Source organism: Rhinoderma darwinii, chromosome 2 (genome assembly GCF_050947455.1).
Source record: "Rhinoderma darwinii isolate aRhiDar2 chromosome 2, aRhiDar2.hap1, whole genome shotgun sequence".
In the NCBI taxonomy this organism is placed as follows: Eukaryota; Metazoa; Chordata; class Amphibia; order Anura; family Rhinodermatidae; genus Rhinoderma; species Rhinoderma darwinii.
Window position 1 is genome coordinate 338,068,568 of NC_134688.1, and position 12,533 is coordinate 338,081,100.

The following is a 12,533-nucleotide window of genomic DNA, read 5'->3' on the forward strand; positions in this document are numbered from 1 at the left end:
TAAGATCGCCGAGTTTCTGTGTCTCCGATGGCAGCCGGGGGCCTAATAAAGGCCGCCAGGTCTGCCTGTAGTGAATGCCTGCTAGGTCATGCCAGAGGCATGTCCTAGCAGATGCCTGTCCGTTTTAAACGGAGAGGCAGTAATACACTGCAATACAAAAGTATTGCAGTGTATTATAATAGCGATCGGATGATCGCATAATAAAGTCCCCTAGTAGGACTAGTAAAAAAGTTTAAAAAAAAAGCTTAATAAAAAAAAAAAAAGTGGAAAAAATAAATAAATGAAAAACCCACTTTTTGGTACGGTTGTATTGCTTACTCTGTGAACCACTCAGGTTTTCTTACTTGTACCACTGTTTAATAATAAAATTACCTTTGAAAAAATAAATCCATTTAATTCTCATCAGACTTCTAGATGTCAATGCAGCGAAGTTACAATCACTTGTGATCGCTTTATTCTAAAGATTGCATGGCTAAAAAGTCACCAACGCTTGAAAGAAAAAACTAGCAAGCATAAATTACTGGAAGGTAGTAGCTTACATATAGCATTAAAGGAATGTTGTAATTGCACTCCTTATGTAACCCCATGCTATTTAACATGTGGTGGTTAACATTTTTTTTGTAATTTTCCACTAGTTATATAGTACCAACTTACTCTGCAGTGTAGTATGTATTTACAGAGAATGCATTCACTCACATAAGTCCAAGTGCTCTGCGAGAGAGACACACACACACACACACACACACACACACACACACACACACACTTTAAGGCCTCATGCACACGGCCGTGCCCGTAATCATGGCCGCGGGCCACATTTTCGGGTCGTGCTCCCATACAAAGTATGGGAGTACTGCCTGTAAAATAAGAAAAGTAGGACATGCTCCATAATTCACGGCACAGTTCTACGGCACACACACCCTTCCATAGAGATACGGAAAGGTGTCCACGGGCAATAGAACTAAACGGGTCCGTAATTGCAGACCGTATTGCGGTCGAAAATTACGGAGGTTTTTTACGGTCGTGTGCATGGGGCCTAACAAGTCTTCCCCATGCTGCAAAACACCCATAAAATCTAATTTATTCCTTGTGCTTAAATATTTGCATTTTACCTCCATTTTCCTCATCTCTCTACTTGCTATAATTATTTGGAGTGACAGTTCAACCCGGGATTAAATCAATAGGACTCTGAATTTCAGTAGAAAAACTCATCTATCAAAGTATATCAAATTATTGTTCATATATTTTGAAAAAGTTCTTCCTGTAAACGGCTGTGCATCACACTTAACGGTCGTAGACACTTTTTATGCTGAACTCAATGTTTGTTCATCTCATTTCGGGGCATTTTATGATAACAATGTATGAATTTTGCCCTTTGCATTTATAATTGAGGAACTTAGGAGCTCACTACATACAGAGTTCTTCTTTAGTTCTATAAGCGCTGTACAATACATATGTAAAACGCTCCCCTAATGGTGGCGGCCAGAATTTTGGCATTTATATCTATCGGTATGTAACAGTGAGGATATTTTAAGGTCCATAACGAGCAGAAGACCTCTGACCTTGATAAAAAAAAATTATAATATATATTTTTTTTTTTTATGAAGGTCAGAGGTCTTCTGCTCGTTATGGACCTTAAAATATCCTCACTGTTACATACTGATATATAGATAGATATATACATACATACATATATATAGAAAGTAATCAGCATAGGAATTTGGACCTTAAAACAAAATAACGTTCAAAGTTGGAGTTTAGTATAAAAACATGCAAATTTTGCTGCTAGTATTAAAATATGAAAGGGAAAACATGCAAACTTGGGAGAACATAAAAACATGCAGATGTTGCCCTTGCAGGATCTAAATCAGTAACCCTACATCTGCTAAGCAGCAGTAAAGACTACTGAACCTCAGCATATCCAATGGATAAACAGATAGAATTATTTTTGTGTTAGGATATCCAGTTGATACCCATATGACATAATTCATTCATCTCTTGTGCTTAATGATTTTTTTTTATTTGGCTTTTACCTCCATTATCCTCATCTTTCGACTTTGTAGCTGATGGTTTTCCTGTCACAGTTGTACCTATGATTAGATAAAATGACTTTGATAGCCTATGACTTTCGGTAGGAGAACCCACCCATGTTACCTTGTGCGCATATATTTCACAAAGCCCTTGCTCCAAATAGTACAGAAGAATCAAATGTGATATGAACAGTACATAAAAATCTGAGCTTTACAGGCGTGAGCTTGGAATTTACTCAGATTTTTACAAACATTTTTAAGCAGGAACCAAAGCCTGAGTATATCAATTGTAGAGCCCCAAAATTGGGAGATATCATCGTAAAGACCTCTTTCCCAGTGTAATCAGGAATATACTAAAGCTCTTCACTATGGAAAGGTATATAGATATAGAATTTGACAGTTCAACTATGTATTATTGTATGCGGTCTACTGCATTGCAAATGGATTCATTGAGCAGATGGATATTGTGTAAAAGGGGTTTTCCACTTTGACAACGGATGACCCATCCACCGTATAGGTCATCAGTATATGATCGGTACGTGTCAGACACCCGAACCGCGCACCAATTCTCCACTCCAGCTGCCTCCGTGCATTGGATGTTTGGAACAGCATGCAGTAGTTGGAGCCGGAAGCACAAGGCTCCGACCCCTGATTAGCGGTCGTTTGGCAGAACTGCAGCTCGACCACTATTCTTTGACCGGAGCTATATGCTTCCGGCAATATCGTCCGATGCCCGGAGGTAGCCGGAGTGGCGGATCAGTGCGGGGTCCGTTAGATAGGTCATCAGTTGCCAGAATGTGGAAAACCCCTTTAACAGCAGTCGATTGCAAGGTCGCACAGAAATGTTGAAGAACTTATATTCCTGATGTACTACAACTTGTACTAACTTATTCTAGCTTAAAATCACTTAGATTGGTTATTTACCAGGCAGTTAATGTTCGTTCAATTTCAGGAGTGACTTCATGAACTTTAAATAGGACCCATCTCTAGGTCATAAAAGTTGACCTGGTTTACAGATCTGAATAGCGCTGTCTCCCTGATTCCAGCACTGTTTTTCTTCTGGTTCCAGAGATCTGGCCCAAGGTTGTGTGGGCTCCCTATATGCTAATTTGCTGTAGTTAGGCAACGGGGTGGAGCTAGCTTCCCTGCCTCTGATGCTGACCAATCAGTGCGAGGCAGCTAGAGTGCATGCTCTGTTGGCTAACTGCAGAGAATTATAGAGGAAGCAAACAACAGTGGGCTAGATCTCTGGAACAGGAAGGGGGATTTCAGAGAAAAATAAAAAAAAAAACACGCTGGAATTAGGGAGACCAAGTCATTCAGGTCAGTAAACTAGTTCAACTTATATGACCTAGTGACAAGTCCTCTTTAACACAATCCATCCAATGTACATTCTTGGGTCCAATCAGAGTACAAATAAACCTGATTTTGCCAAAATCGAGAAACCGATATGGGAAAATAACAAAAACCAAATCACAGATTCATAAATGCATTCAACTGATTGAGAGGAAGCAATTACGTTGGAAGCGGATTTTCATGCAGCACTAGATCTTTATCCGTACACAAACAATAACTAAGCCCTTTGTTAATAATGTAATTTCAAATAATTTAAGTTATCGTTTAGAAAATGAGGCCAATGTGCTTTAGTCCTAATAGCCATATAAAATCACTTAGGTTGAGTTTTACCTCCAGTTTCAGTCGCTTTCTCCTTGGTTGTTGCTGGACTTGGAGTAACCACCACTCCTGATGTATAAGCATAGGTGTTAATTGGTTAGGTGAGTTTTAGTATGAAAATATCTGCTACTTTATCTTTCATTAGGTGCATGTAATAGGTTATAAACACAGACACAAAAAGCGGTTAGTTTAAGCAACTGTAGCCAAGCAGGGATTCATTTAGTAGGAAAAAAATAAATGCAGATTTTCTTTTTTAGAAACATCTACTAGTTATTTAGCATTAGGTCATCAGGGTCACTTTACCTTACAGATACAAAATAGTTATAAAACTTACAATACCACTGAGTTTTTGCTTTTTGTAACCTTTTACTTTGGTATGTTAGGTCGGCTCTTATTTTTAATTAGACATAATTTTTATTTATTTTTTCAAATAAAAATAAAATAAAAAAAAAGTGTTATGGTTTGTTTTATTTTATTTTTTTAGTTTGCTGTAAAATAACCCCAACATGGTAAATTATACAATCTCTATTGATATTTGTGGCCTTTACATTTAAGCAAAATATTAGATACAAAAGCCACGTACACCCTTTAAAAATCACTTTTGTTTTTTAAAATAAAACTGTAAAATCGATTACATCTAAGTTATGAATTTAGATGTGATCGATAGGCAGCTCGATCCTGTGTCAGAGGCACACAGGACCCGCTGACACTGAACTCATCAGTCCCGCGCTGACCTGACATACAGGTTTCAGCACTAGATACAGCTGATCTGTATACAGAAAAGAAAGCAGCTGCATCTCAAAAAGTAAAAATAATTTTTAATAAAATGGATTTTGAAAGTTGCACCAATCACACAGACATTTTTATTAAAAACAAACAAACAAAGCAACGATTTCAAAAGGTGTACATAGCTTTTAACCCCTTCACGCACCAGGACGTCCTGGTGCAGGGGGAGAAGTATGAAGCGCGCTCCATATGGTGCGGGTGTCAACTGCGTATCACAGCTGACACCTGGGACTAATGGCCAGGAACAGCGATCGCATTGTTCCTGGCAGTTTAACCCCTCAAATGCAGCCGTCAATCGCAACCGCAGCATCTGAGAAGGTGAAAAGGAGCGCAACCCCCTCCAACAGCTTATTGCTCCCCCCCCCGCAGCACGATCGCGGGGGCTGATGGTTGTCACGGCAGCCCAGGGGCCTAATCGCAGGGCTTAACAGAAGCCTGTAAAAATTACTATACACTGAAATACATTAGTATTGCTGTGTGTTGTACCAACAATCGAACGGTCGCTGATTCAAGTCCCCTAGGGGGACTAATAGAATGTGTAAAAACAAAAAAGTGAAATAAAGTTTAGTAGTGAAAAAAAATATATCAATCATATTAAAAAGTTAAAAAAAAAACCATTTCCCATTTTTTTCTCTCAAGCAATGTGAAAAAAAAAAAAAAAAAGTTGGTATCGCTGCATCTGTAAAAAAAGTCTGAACTATCACAATATAGCGTTATTTAACGTAAAAAATGTAACATTTAAAATAATGTTTTTTGGTTAACTTTGCTCGAAAAAAAAAAAAAAAGTGATCAAAAATATATATATATACACGTTATATGTACTAAAAAAATACCAATAAAAACTACAGCTTGTCCTACATAAAATAATCCCTCGCACCACTTCATGGAAAAATAAAAAAGTTATGGCTCTCAGAATGTGGTGAAACAAAACAATTTTGTAAGTAGTAAAATATAAAAAAAGCTATATAAATTTGGCATCACTAATCGAATTGAGTCACAGAATATTGTTAAGTTGTCGTTTTTACTGCACGGTGAAAGCCGTAAAAGCGAAACCAAAAAAATAATGGAGGAATCGCAGTTTTTTCCAATTTCAGCCTGCAAAGAATTTTTTTCAGTTTCCCAGTAAATAATTTGGTACTTTAAATGCTACCAATAGAAACTACAACTCCTCCTGCAAAAGATAAGCCCTCACACCACTCTATTGATGGAAAAATAAAAGTTATGGCTCTTTGAAGGTGGGGAGTGGAAAAACTAAAATTAAAAAAATGGCTCAGACCAATCTGAACCTATTTCCCATTTAGAGAAAATACAATTGATTATGTGGCAACATTCCGGACTTACTTGAGAAAAAAAAAAAGTTGATGTTACATAGTTATTTATTCATATATTTTTTTTAAAGCAGATTTTCTGAATAATAATAGTAATACTAATAACGCTACATGATTATGGATGATAAAGAAGAATAATAGTGACTATATACACTGAAAACACGTTACTACACTACTTCTTGGCTGAAAGACTATAATAAAAAGTTATTCCTTTTGAGTACAACCTAACCATAACACGAAGTGTACCAGGGACGAGCTAAAAGTATTTCAGATCTACTTCAGATTTATAAATCTAAAAGTACAAGAGAGTGAAAAAAATATTTTTGGAAGAATTAATACCATTTTCATCATCAAAGTACCATTAAATTGACAAGTTCTTCCAAGAGGTGCAATAAAAACAAAAAAAAAACAAAAAACAAAAACTATTATAAATATAATAATATATAAATAATAACATGCTCTGCCCTATTAGAAATACAAACCTAACCATGAAAAAGAATGCTTCAGATTTAGATCATGCATAATGTTGTAAAGTAGAATGGTCAACTCTTTGGTTCATCATTCCTTGCACGCTGTATAGATTTACCATCACCAAAGTAGCTCCCTAGGTTTCCTAGTCGTCTTTTGACTTTTGCAGGTGACACGGATATTTTATAAAGTGTTTATCACCTGTCAACAGGTGATTAATAGGTGTCTGGGCTTAAACAAACCAAAGGTCCAGAGAATGGGCCTGTTGTAATTCTAGTCATTATTGAAGAGAATGCTTTGAATGAATGGTAGTGATACTGGAGATACAGAGGGGGAAACAACTATTGTTCTAGTAACAGCCGACATGTCACTAGACCAGAAAAACTTGTCTTTTTCAAATCCTGTGTACAAACATTTATAGCTGCCACTATTCTGCAGTTCCCTAATTCAATGGCTACCTTTACCTGGACTGACAATATCACCGAAGGAGCTGTCAGTAGAATACAAGTGAACGCAATGACAATTTGTATGAATTTCAATATTATATGCTAAACTACTGTGTATTACGATCTAGAAGAATCGTTGTTTAAGTTGCTATACGCATATTAGATTATATATAATTTCCCTTTTTTTTTTATTGATTATTTTACCCCTGACCTCATCACATGCAGACTGACAGTAACGGATCCAAAATACCATAGGCGTAAGGAAAGTCCAAGTAATACTGGAATGAGAACTCTAGGTCAATGGTGGCTGGTCTGTGATAGAAAGGAGTGGGGACTGTAGGCACTGTAACGCACGCTTTATTTTATATACATTTGTTATAATGTGTGGATATTCCAGCCAATTGCATGCGCCGCTAATCGCTGCTGGCCGAAGTCATCCTAACTTGAGACTACCTCTCACGGGCCATCATAATTTGAAATTATCGGATGTTGGGGCCGTCGTATGTCAGGGGATCATACCTATTTTGACTATGACTATCTCGGTAAAGTAAAGCATACTGGACAATGTAATAGGTACTATGGGGCAGATTTAGTAACACTGGCGATTTATACGCCAGTCTTAATAAAGAAACTGGAGTAAGATGTTAACAAAGTTGTTGCACCTTCGGCCACCAGGAGCTGGCGTAGATATCCACTATAGTTTACTCCAGCTTCAAGTGTAAATAATAGTCGATATGTTGCGCCACAGATGACCACGCCCCTTCTGCTAAGCCCGCCCACTTTTTAGTTAACAGCACATTTCCCCATATGTATTTTAACAATGTATGTCTCTAACTGGGCACTGTATTTAGTAAATAGGTGATGTAGACACAGCCTGGGCAATATATTCTTGTAATATATTTTTACATACATAAATATGGGTGTTATTAATAAAACATTTCTTTATATACTTTATATAGCACCAACAGATTCTGCAGCACTTTACAATTGGGAAAGTAACAAACAAGTAAAATGACAATAATCTAAATAAATGAGAAACAATGAAACGAAGGAGAGACGCTCCACCCATAATGGAATGTGAGGAATGACATAAGTACTAGGTGCTAAGTTTGTCCAGGGGACCTGCCCCATATGATGGTGAAAAAAAATAGAAATAGAGCTGAATGAACCAGACACACACACATAATAAATATATCTATGTATGCAGAGTGATGTGACAGGTTTAGATAGTGGAGGACAGCGTGGAGAAACTTGTGACCAGGTTGGGTTGTGTAAGGGCCATGGACAATGCCTCCTTAAAGAGATGATTTTTTTGAGGCAAACTTAAAACTGGGAATGTTAGGAGCAGAATAAGAAAGAAAAAAAAAAAAAAAAAAAGGCCTTCCAACAGGGAGAGAGGATGTAGTAAGGGAGAATGAGAGTCGTAGGTCATTGGCTTGGCAAATAGCACAAGTGGTTTGGTAGGTGAAGAAGAGCTTTGTAGAATAGTAGGAGTGTTTTGAATTGAATTCTATTCAATTCAAATTAGGATGGAAGCTTAAGAAAATTGATGTCTTTCATTTCTAAGAAACTTAGCAGGTATGCCCCTCATGAGTAATGTAAATGTAGTTGGAATAGATATGTGGTTATTTTCTGCTGCCACCATATTTTGCATCATATAGGGTAATTGCAGATTGTCAATATATTGCTACCCCCCTCCCCGCAATAGACCCCCAGTTTATTTTCAAACCAGAAGAATAAAATGACAGATTTTGCCGGTGCTGTGAATTGTAAAACCGCTTTGTAATTTGGATACAGCCTACATTCCCATACTACTTATACCATTAGTATGCGGCACTACTAATTTTTGTAACCATATTTTGTGTGCTCCAGATTACAAGTTTTGGATTAACAGATATATGGCAATATAATTTCAGGAAGTAACATCTGATCACAAAAAGCCGTTCATGTGAAAACCAATTTCAGGTCTTAGGCAAGTTAGACAATATTCGATTCCTACAGTCAGAACAAAATCTTTCTTGCTGCATAATAAGCCCACACCATCTAAATAGGTCCTGTATGCCTAAAGAAGAGAAGTATAAGTAGTATCATGAGGTGAGAACTGTTAGGTGATGGATAAGATACTTACTGCTGCAGGTGGGTAGAGGAGGTTCCCACTCACTATTAATATTGCATGTTACAGAAGGATTTCCCGTCATAGTGTAGCCTGATGAACACGCAAATCTAACAGCAGAATTTAGGATGTATGGACCAGTAAATCCAGATAATTTTACGGCATTCTTGACATCTGGAGACGAACATTCTACCACTGCATAGCGAGAAAGAAAATACACAAAACTAAAAATCTTTAAACAAAAAGTACAAAGTTCAAATATTACTTTAGTTGAAAAAATAAATAAAAATAAAGACACAATCATGTTCAACCATTCTCAGATCAATTATACGTGATTCAATGCTAGATTATTTATAACCCTCAATTCTATTCATCATTAGAAAAACCTCTAGACCTTTTTTAAACGCGGACATTATCTGCTATTACTACCTCGTGGGGTAAGGCATTCCACAGTTTGACTACTTGAACTGTAAAGAACCCTTTCCTATATTGATGTCTAAAACGCCTTTCCCTCACACAATGAATGTCCCCTGATCATTTGAAAGAAAATAAAATCATGTGCTAGTTTTCTGTATTAAAGAGTATTTACACTTTTAAACTTTTGGTATGTCATCAAGACATATCAAAAGTTTGGATCAGTGAGAGTCCAGGTGCGGAGACCCTCACTGTTGCTGAAACGACGGTGCAGAAGAACTCAGCTGATCTGCCCTCCCTATCAGTCTGAAGACGCCTCACATAGATGTAACTCAAAAAGAAAAAAATGGAACCAAAGTGGCGCTGCTAGTGAAGGTAAATAGACTAAGCAATGTTCATAATTTAATGTGGTTAGGCAGGGTCGACAAGCTACGCGTTTCAACGTCTTCATCAGGCTAAAGATGAAGACGACGATCCGGCGTTGAAACGCGTAGCTTGTCGACCCTGCATAACCACATTAAATTATGAACCTTGCTTAGTCTATTTGCCTTCACTAGCAGCGCCACTTTGGTTCCATTTTTTTCTTTTTGAGTTACATATTCACTTGACAACAAACTTAGTTTTGTTGTGTTTTTGTGGACAAGGCAGCAGCTTGTTTTCGTCTCTACATTGCTTCCTATTGTGATACCTGCCAGTATCTACAATCCAAGGTGAGAACTTTCGATTAATTTAGGTGCTCTATTTTAATCTCTCGATTACCTGCACTATGTGTCTCCTTTTCTCTCTCTTAGCCTCACATAGATGTTCTACATGAGCAGTCTTCAAGTTGTCAAGGTGCGCATCTCACAGCCAAAGGTGCAAAGCGCTCAGCTAAGAGATTCTGCACCCTCGTTTCAGCAACGGTGGGGGCCTCAGCACCTGGACCCCCACCGATTCAAACTTTTGATATGTATCTATGACATAGCAAAAGTTTGATGAATGTGTACTTACTCTTTATAGGCTATGTACACCCTTGAAATATACATTTATATAAAAATAAAAATATACACTATCGGTGTTTGGTGCAAATTTCTAAATACTTTTTATAAAAAACTATTCTTACTTTTTGAGATACAGCTGTTCCATATCCTGTATACAGAGCTGCTGGATCGTTCGCTGCAACCCGTATCCGTCAGGTCAGCAGCGCTAACTGGTTCAGTGTCAGCGGGTCTGACACGCAGGATCGAGCGGTTACCGGTCACATCTAAGTTATGAACTTAGACATGATCGATAACAGGTGGATCCTGCGTGTCAGAGACACGCAGGACCCGCTGTCACTGAACCGGTCAGACCTGATCAGATCTCAGCGCTAGATTCAGCAGCTCTATATTCAGCAGGGGTCTCAAACACACGGCCCGTGGGCCACATGCGGCCCCAGAGGCTGTCATCTGCGGGGCGCCGTAGCTCACTTGGGAGAGGATAGAGCAGACCGAAGGAGGAATGACGTCATGAAAGAGCACAGTCCGTTAGTGGTAGGTGAGCAATGGACACACAGCCCCCTGTACATAGTGCAATTCCCCCCATGTAGATATTGCCCCACACACACACCCCTTGTATATAGTGCTACATTCCCCTCGGTCTATACCTCTCAATAGTCCCGGATTACGGGCAGTGTCCCACTATCCCAGGCGGCTGGGGATATGTCCGGCTGTCAACTGTATCTGCGTCTTCAGGACACAGATAAAGTTCAGCCCAATGCTGAAGCAAGGAACCATCAACTCCCTGCTTCAGCATTATCTCAGAGTGGAGGAGCAGGGGGAACTCCTACACTCGCCGAAGACTCCCCAGGCACAGCGCTACTTTATTTGTAGCATGTAGTAACGAAAAAAAAGCCATGTAAAACTCTTCCAACCTTTGCAGTTTGGAGGATCCGAGCTCCAGTTCCCATTGGCTGTGCAAGATAAAGTTTTTTCCCCAATAAGTGCTAATTTGTTATCATTGCATTCATAGACTACAGCTTGCAGGTATTCATACTCCTCCTGATCTGGTTGAAATGATCCATCAGTAATTGCATCAGGGGGAGGACACTTCTGAGCTGAGAAAACAAAAACAAAAAGTTTGAATAGCTTTAAATGAGTGCAATGAGTCTTTGAAATGTTCGACTCTTTTGGTCCCTTTTGCCCCGTTTAACCCTTTCATTGCCAAGGATGTATGTAATCGCTCTTCGGGCCCATGCACATGACTGTAGTTTTCATCTCTACTTGGGATGAAATTGCGGACATATTCATTTTTATTCGCAATGGACACACCTCCTTATATTCACAGACGTGTGTCCGGGGTGTAGAAACGAACGTCAAAATATAGAACATGTCCTATTCTTGTCCGCAATTGCAGCACGGACTCGCTTATAGAAGTCTATGGACGCTTCTGCAAATGCGGACGGCTACGGACGTTTATACGCAGCTGTGGGATCCGTATTTGCGGACAGTGAAAACACTTATGATCGCGTGCATGAGGTATTAATCGTAGCTTTCAAGTGATACCAAGGACAATGCTCCAAGATTAATATTCGTCTGAGCAGCACTCGTTTAAATTCTAAAATCTGGATTCTGTGTCGGTGTAGGGCAGGAGGGGTGAGCCGACTGTCATCTGTCTTCCAAGTGTACAGCCTTCCAGTGACTGGAACTTTTCTTCATGGTATCACTACCCTTCACCAATAAGAGAGGATATGTGCTTTGAAACATTTAGGGGGGGGGGGGCTTTTTGTGTACTAAAGGGGTAAAAAAAATTGCATGTAATCTCATGTAATTCTGTTCCTTTCTCTTCACTTTTTTTTTTTTTTTTTTTTAATAACTTCAAACCTGGTCATAATCCAAGACAAAAAAAATTAAAAAAAAGCGGAAAAATACCTTCGCATACGGGGACTTCATTACTCCATAATCCACTGGCCAGACAATCTCTAAAGTTTCTTCTAGATAACGTTTTGTATCTAAAATAGAATAACACAGTTAAAGAGGCTCTGTCACCAGATTCTCAAATCCCTATCTCCTATTGCATGTGATCGGCGCTGCAATGTAGATAAAAGTAACTTTTTTTAAAACCTTCATTTTTGGCCAAGTTAGGAGCTATTTTATATATATATATATATATGCAAATGAGCTTTGAAATGGACAACTGGGCGTGTTTTTTTTTCATATGTCCGACTGGGCGTGTATAGTGTTTTTAACTGGGCGTGTTTACTTGTTTTACTAGCTGGGTGTTGTGAATAGAAGTGTATGATGCTGACGAATCAGTG

The 12,533-nt window shown here is 38.6% G+C and overlaps 1 protein-coding gene across 4 annotated transcripts in view; it reads right to left on the reverse strand.

Annotated features, from left to right (window-relative positions):
• Window positions 1–12,533, reverse strand: part of LOC142741270 (membrane cofactor protein-like) — a 55,356-nt gene that overhangs the window by 9,738 nt on the left and 33,085 nt on the right. For 2 of the 4 annotated variants that reach the window (XM_075850662.1, XM_075850661.1), the window contains exons 5-9: window positions 12,148–12,227; window positions 11,151–11,333; window positions 8,861–9,040; window positions 3,717–3,773; window positions 2,034–2,090 (exon numbers count right to left, since the gene is read on the reverse strand). In XM_075850662.1, the coding sequence (XP_075706777.1) occupies window positions 2,034–2,090; window positions 3,717–3,773; window positions 8,861–9,040; window positions 11,151–11,333; window positions 12,148–12,227 (557 nt within the window). The remainder of the gene's footprint in view (window positions 1–2,033; window positions 2,091–3,716; window positions 3,774–8,860; window positions 9,041–11,150; window positions 11,334–12,147; window positions 12,228–12,533) is intronic. The other 2 variants (XM_075850663.1, XM_075850664.1) reach the window with 2 other exon arrangements.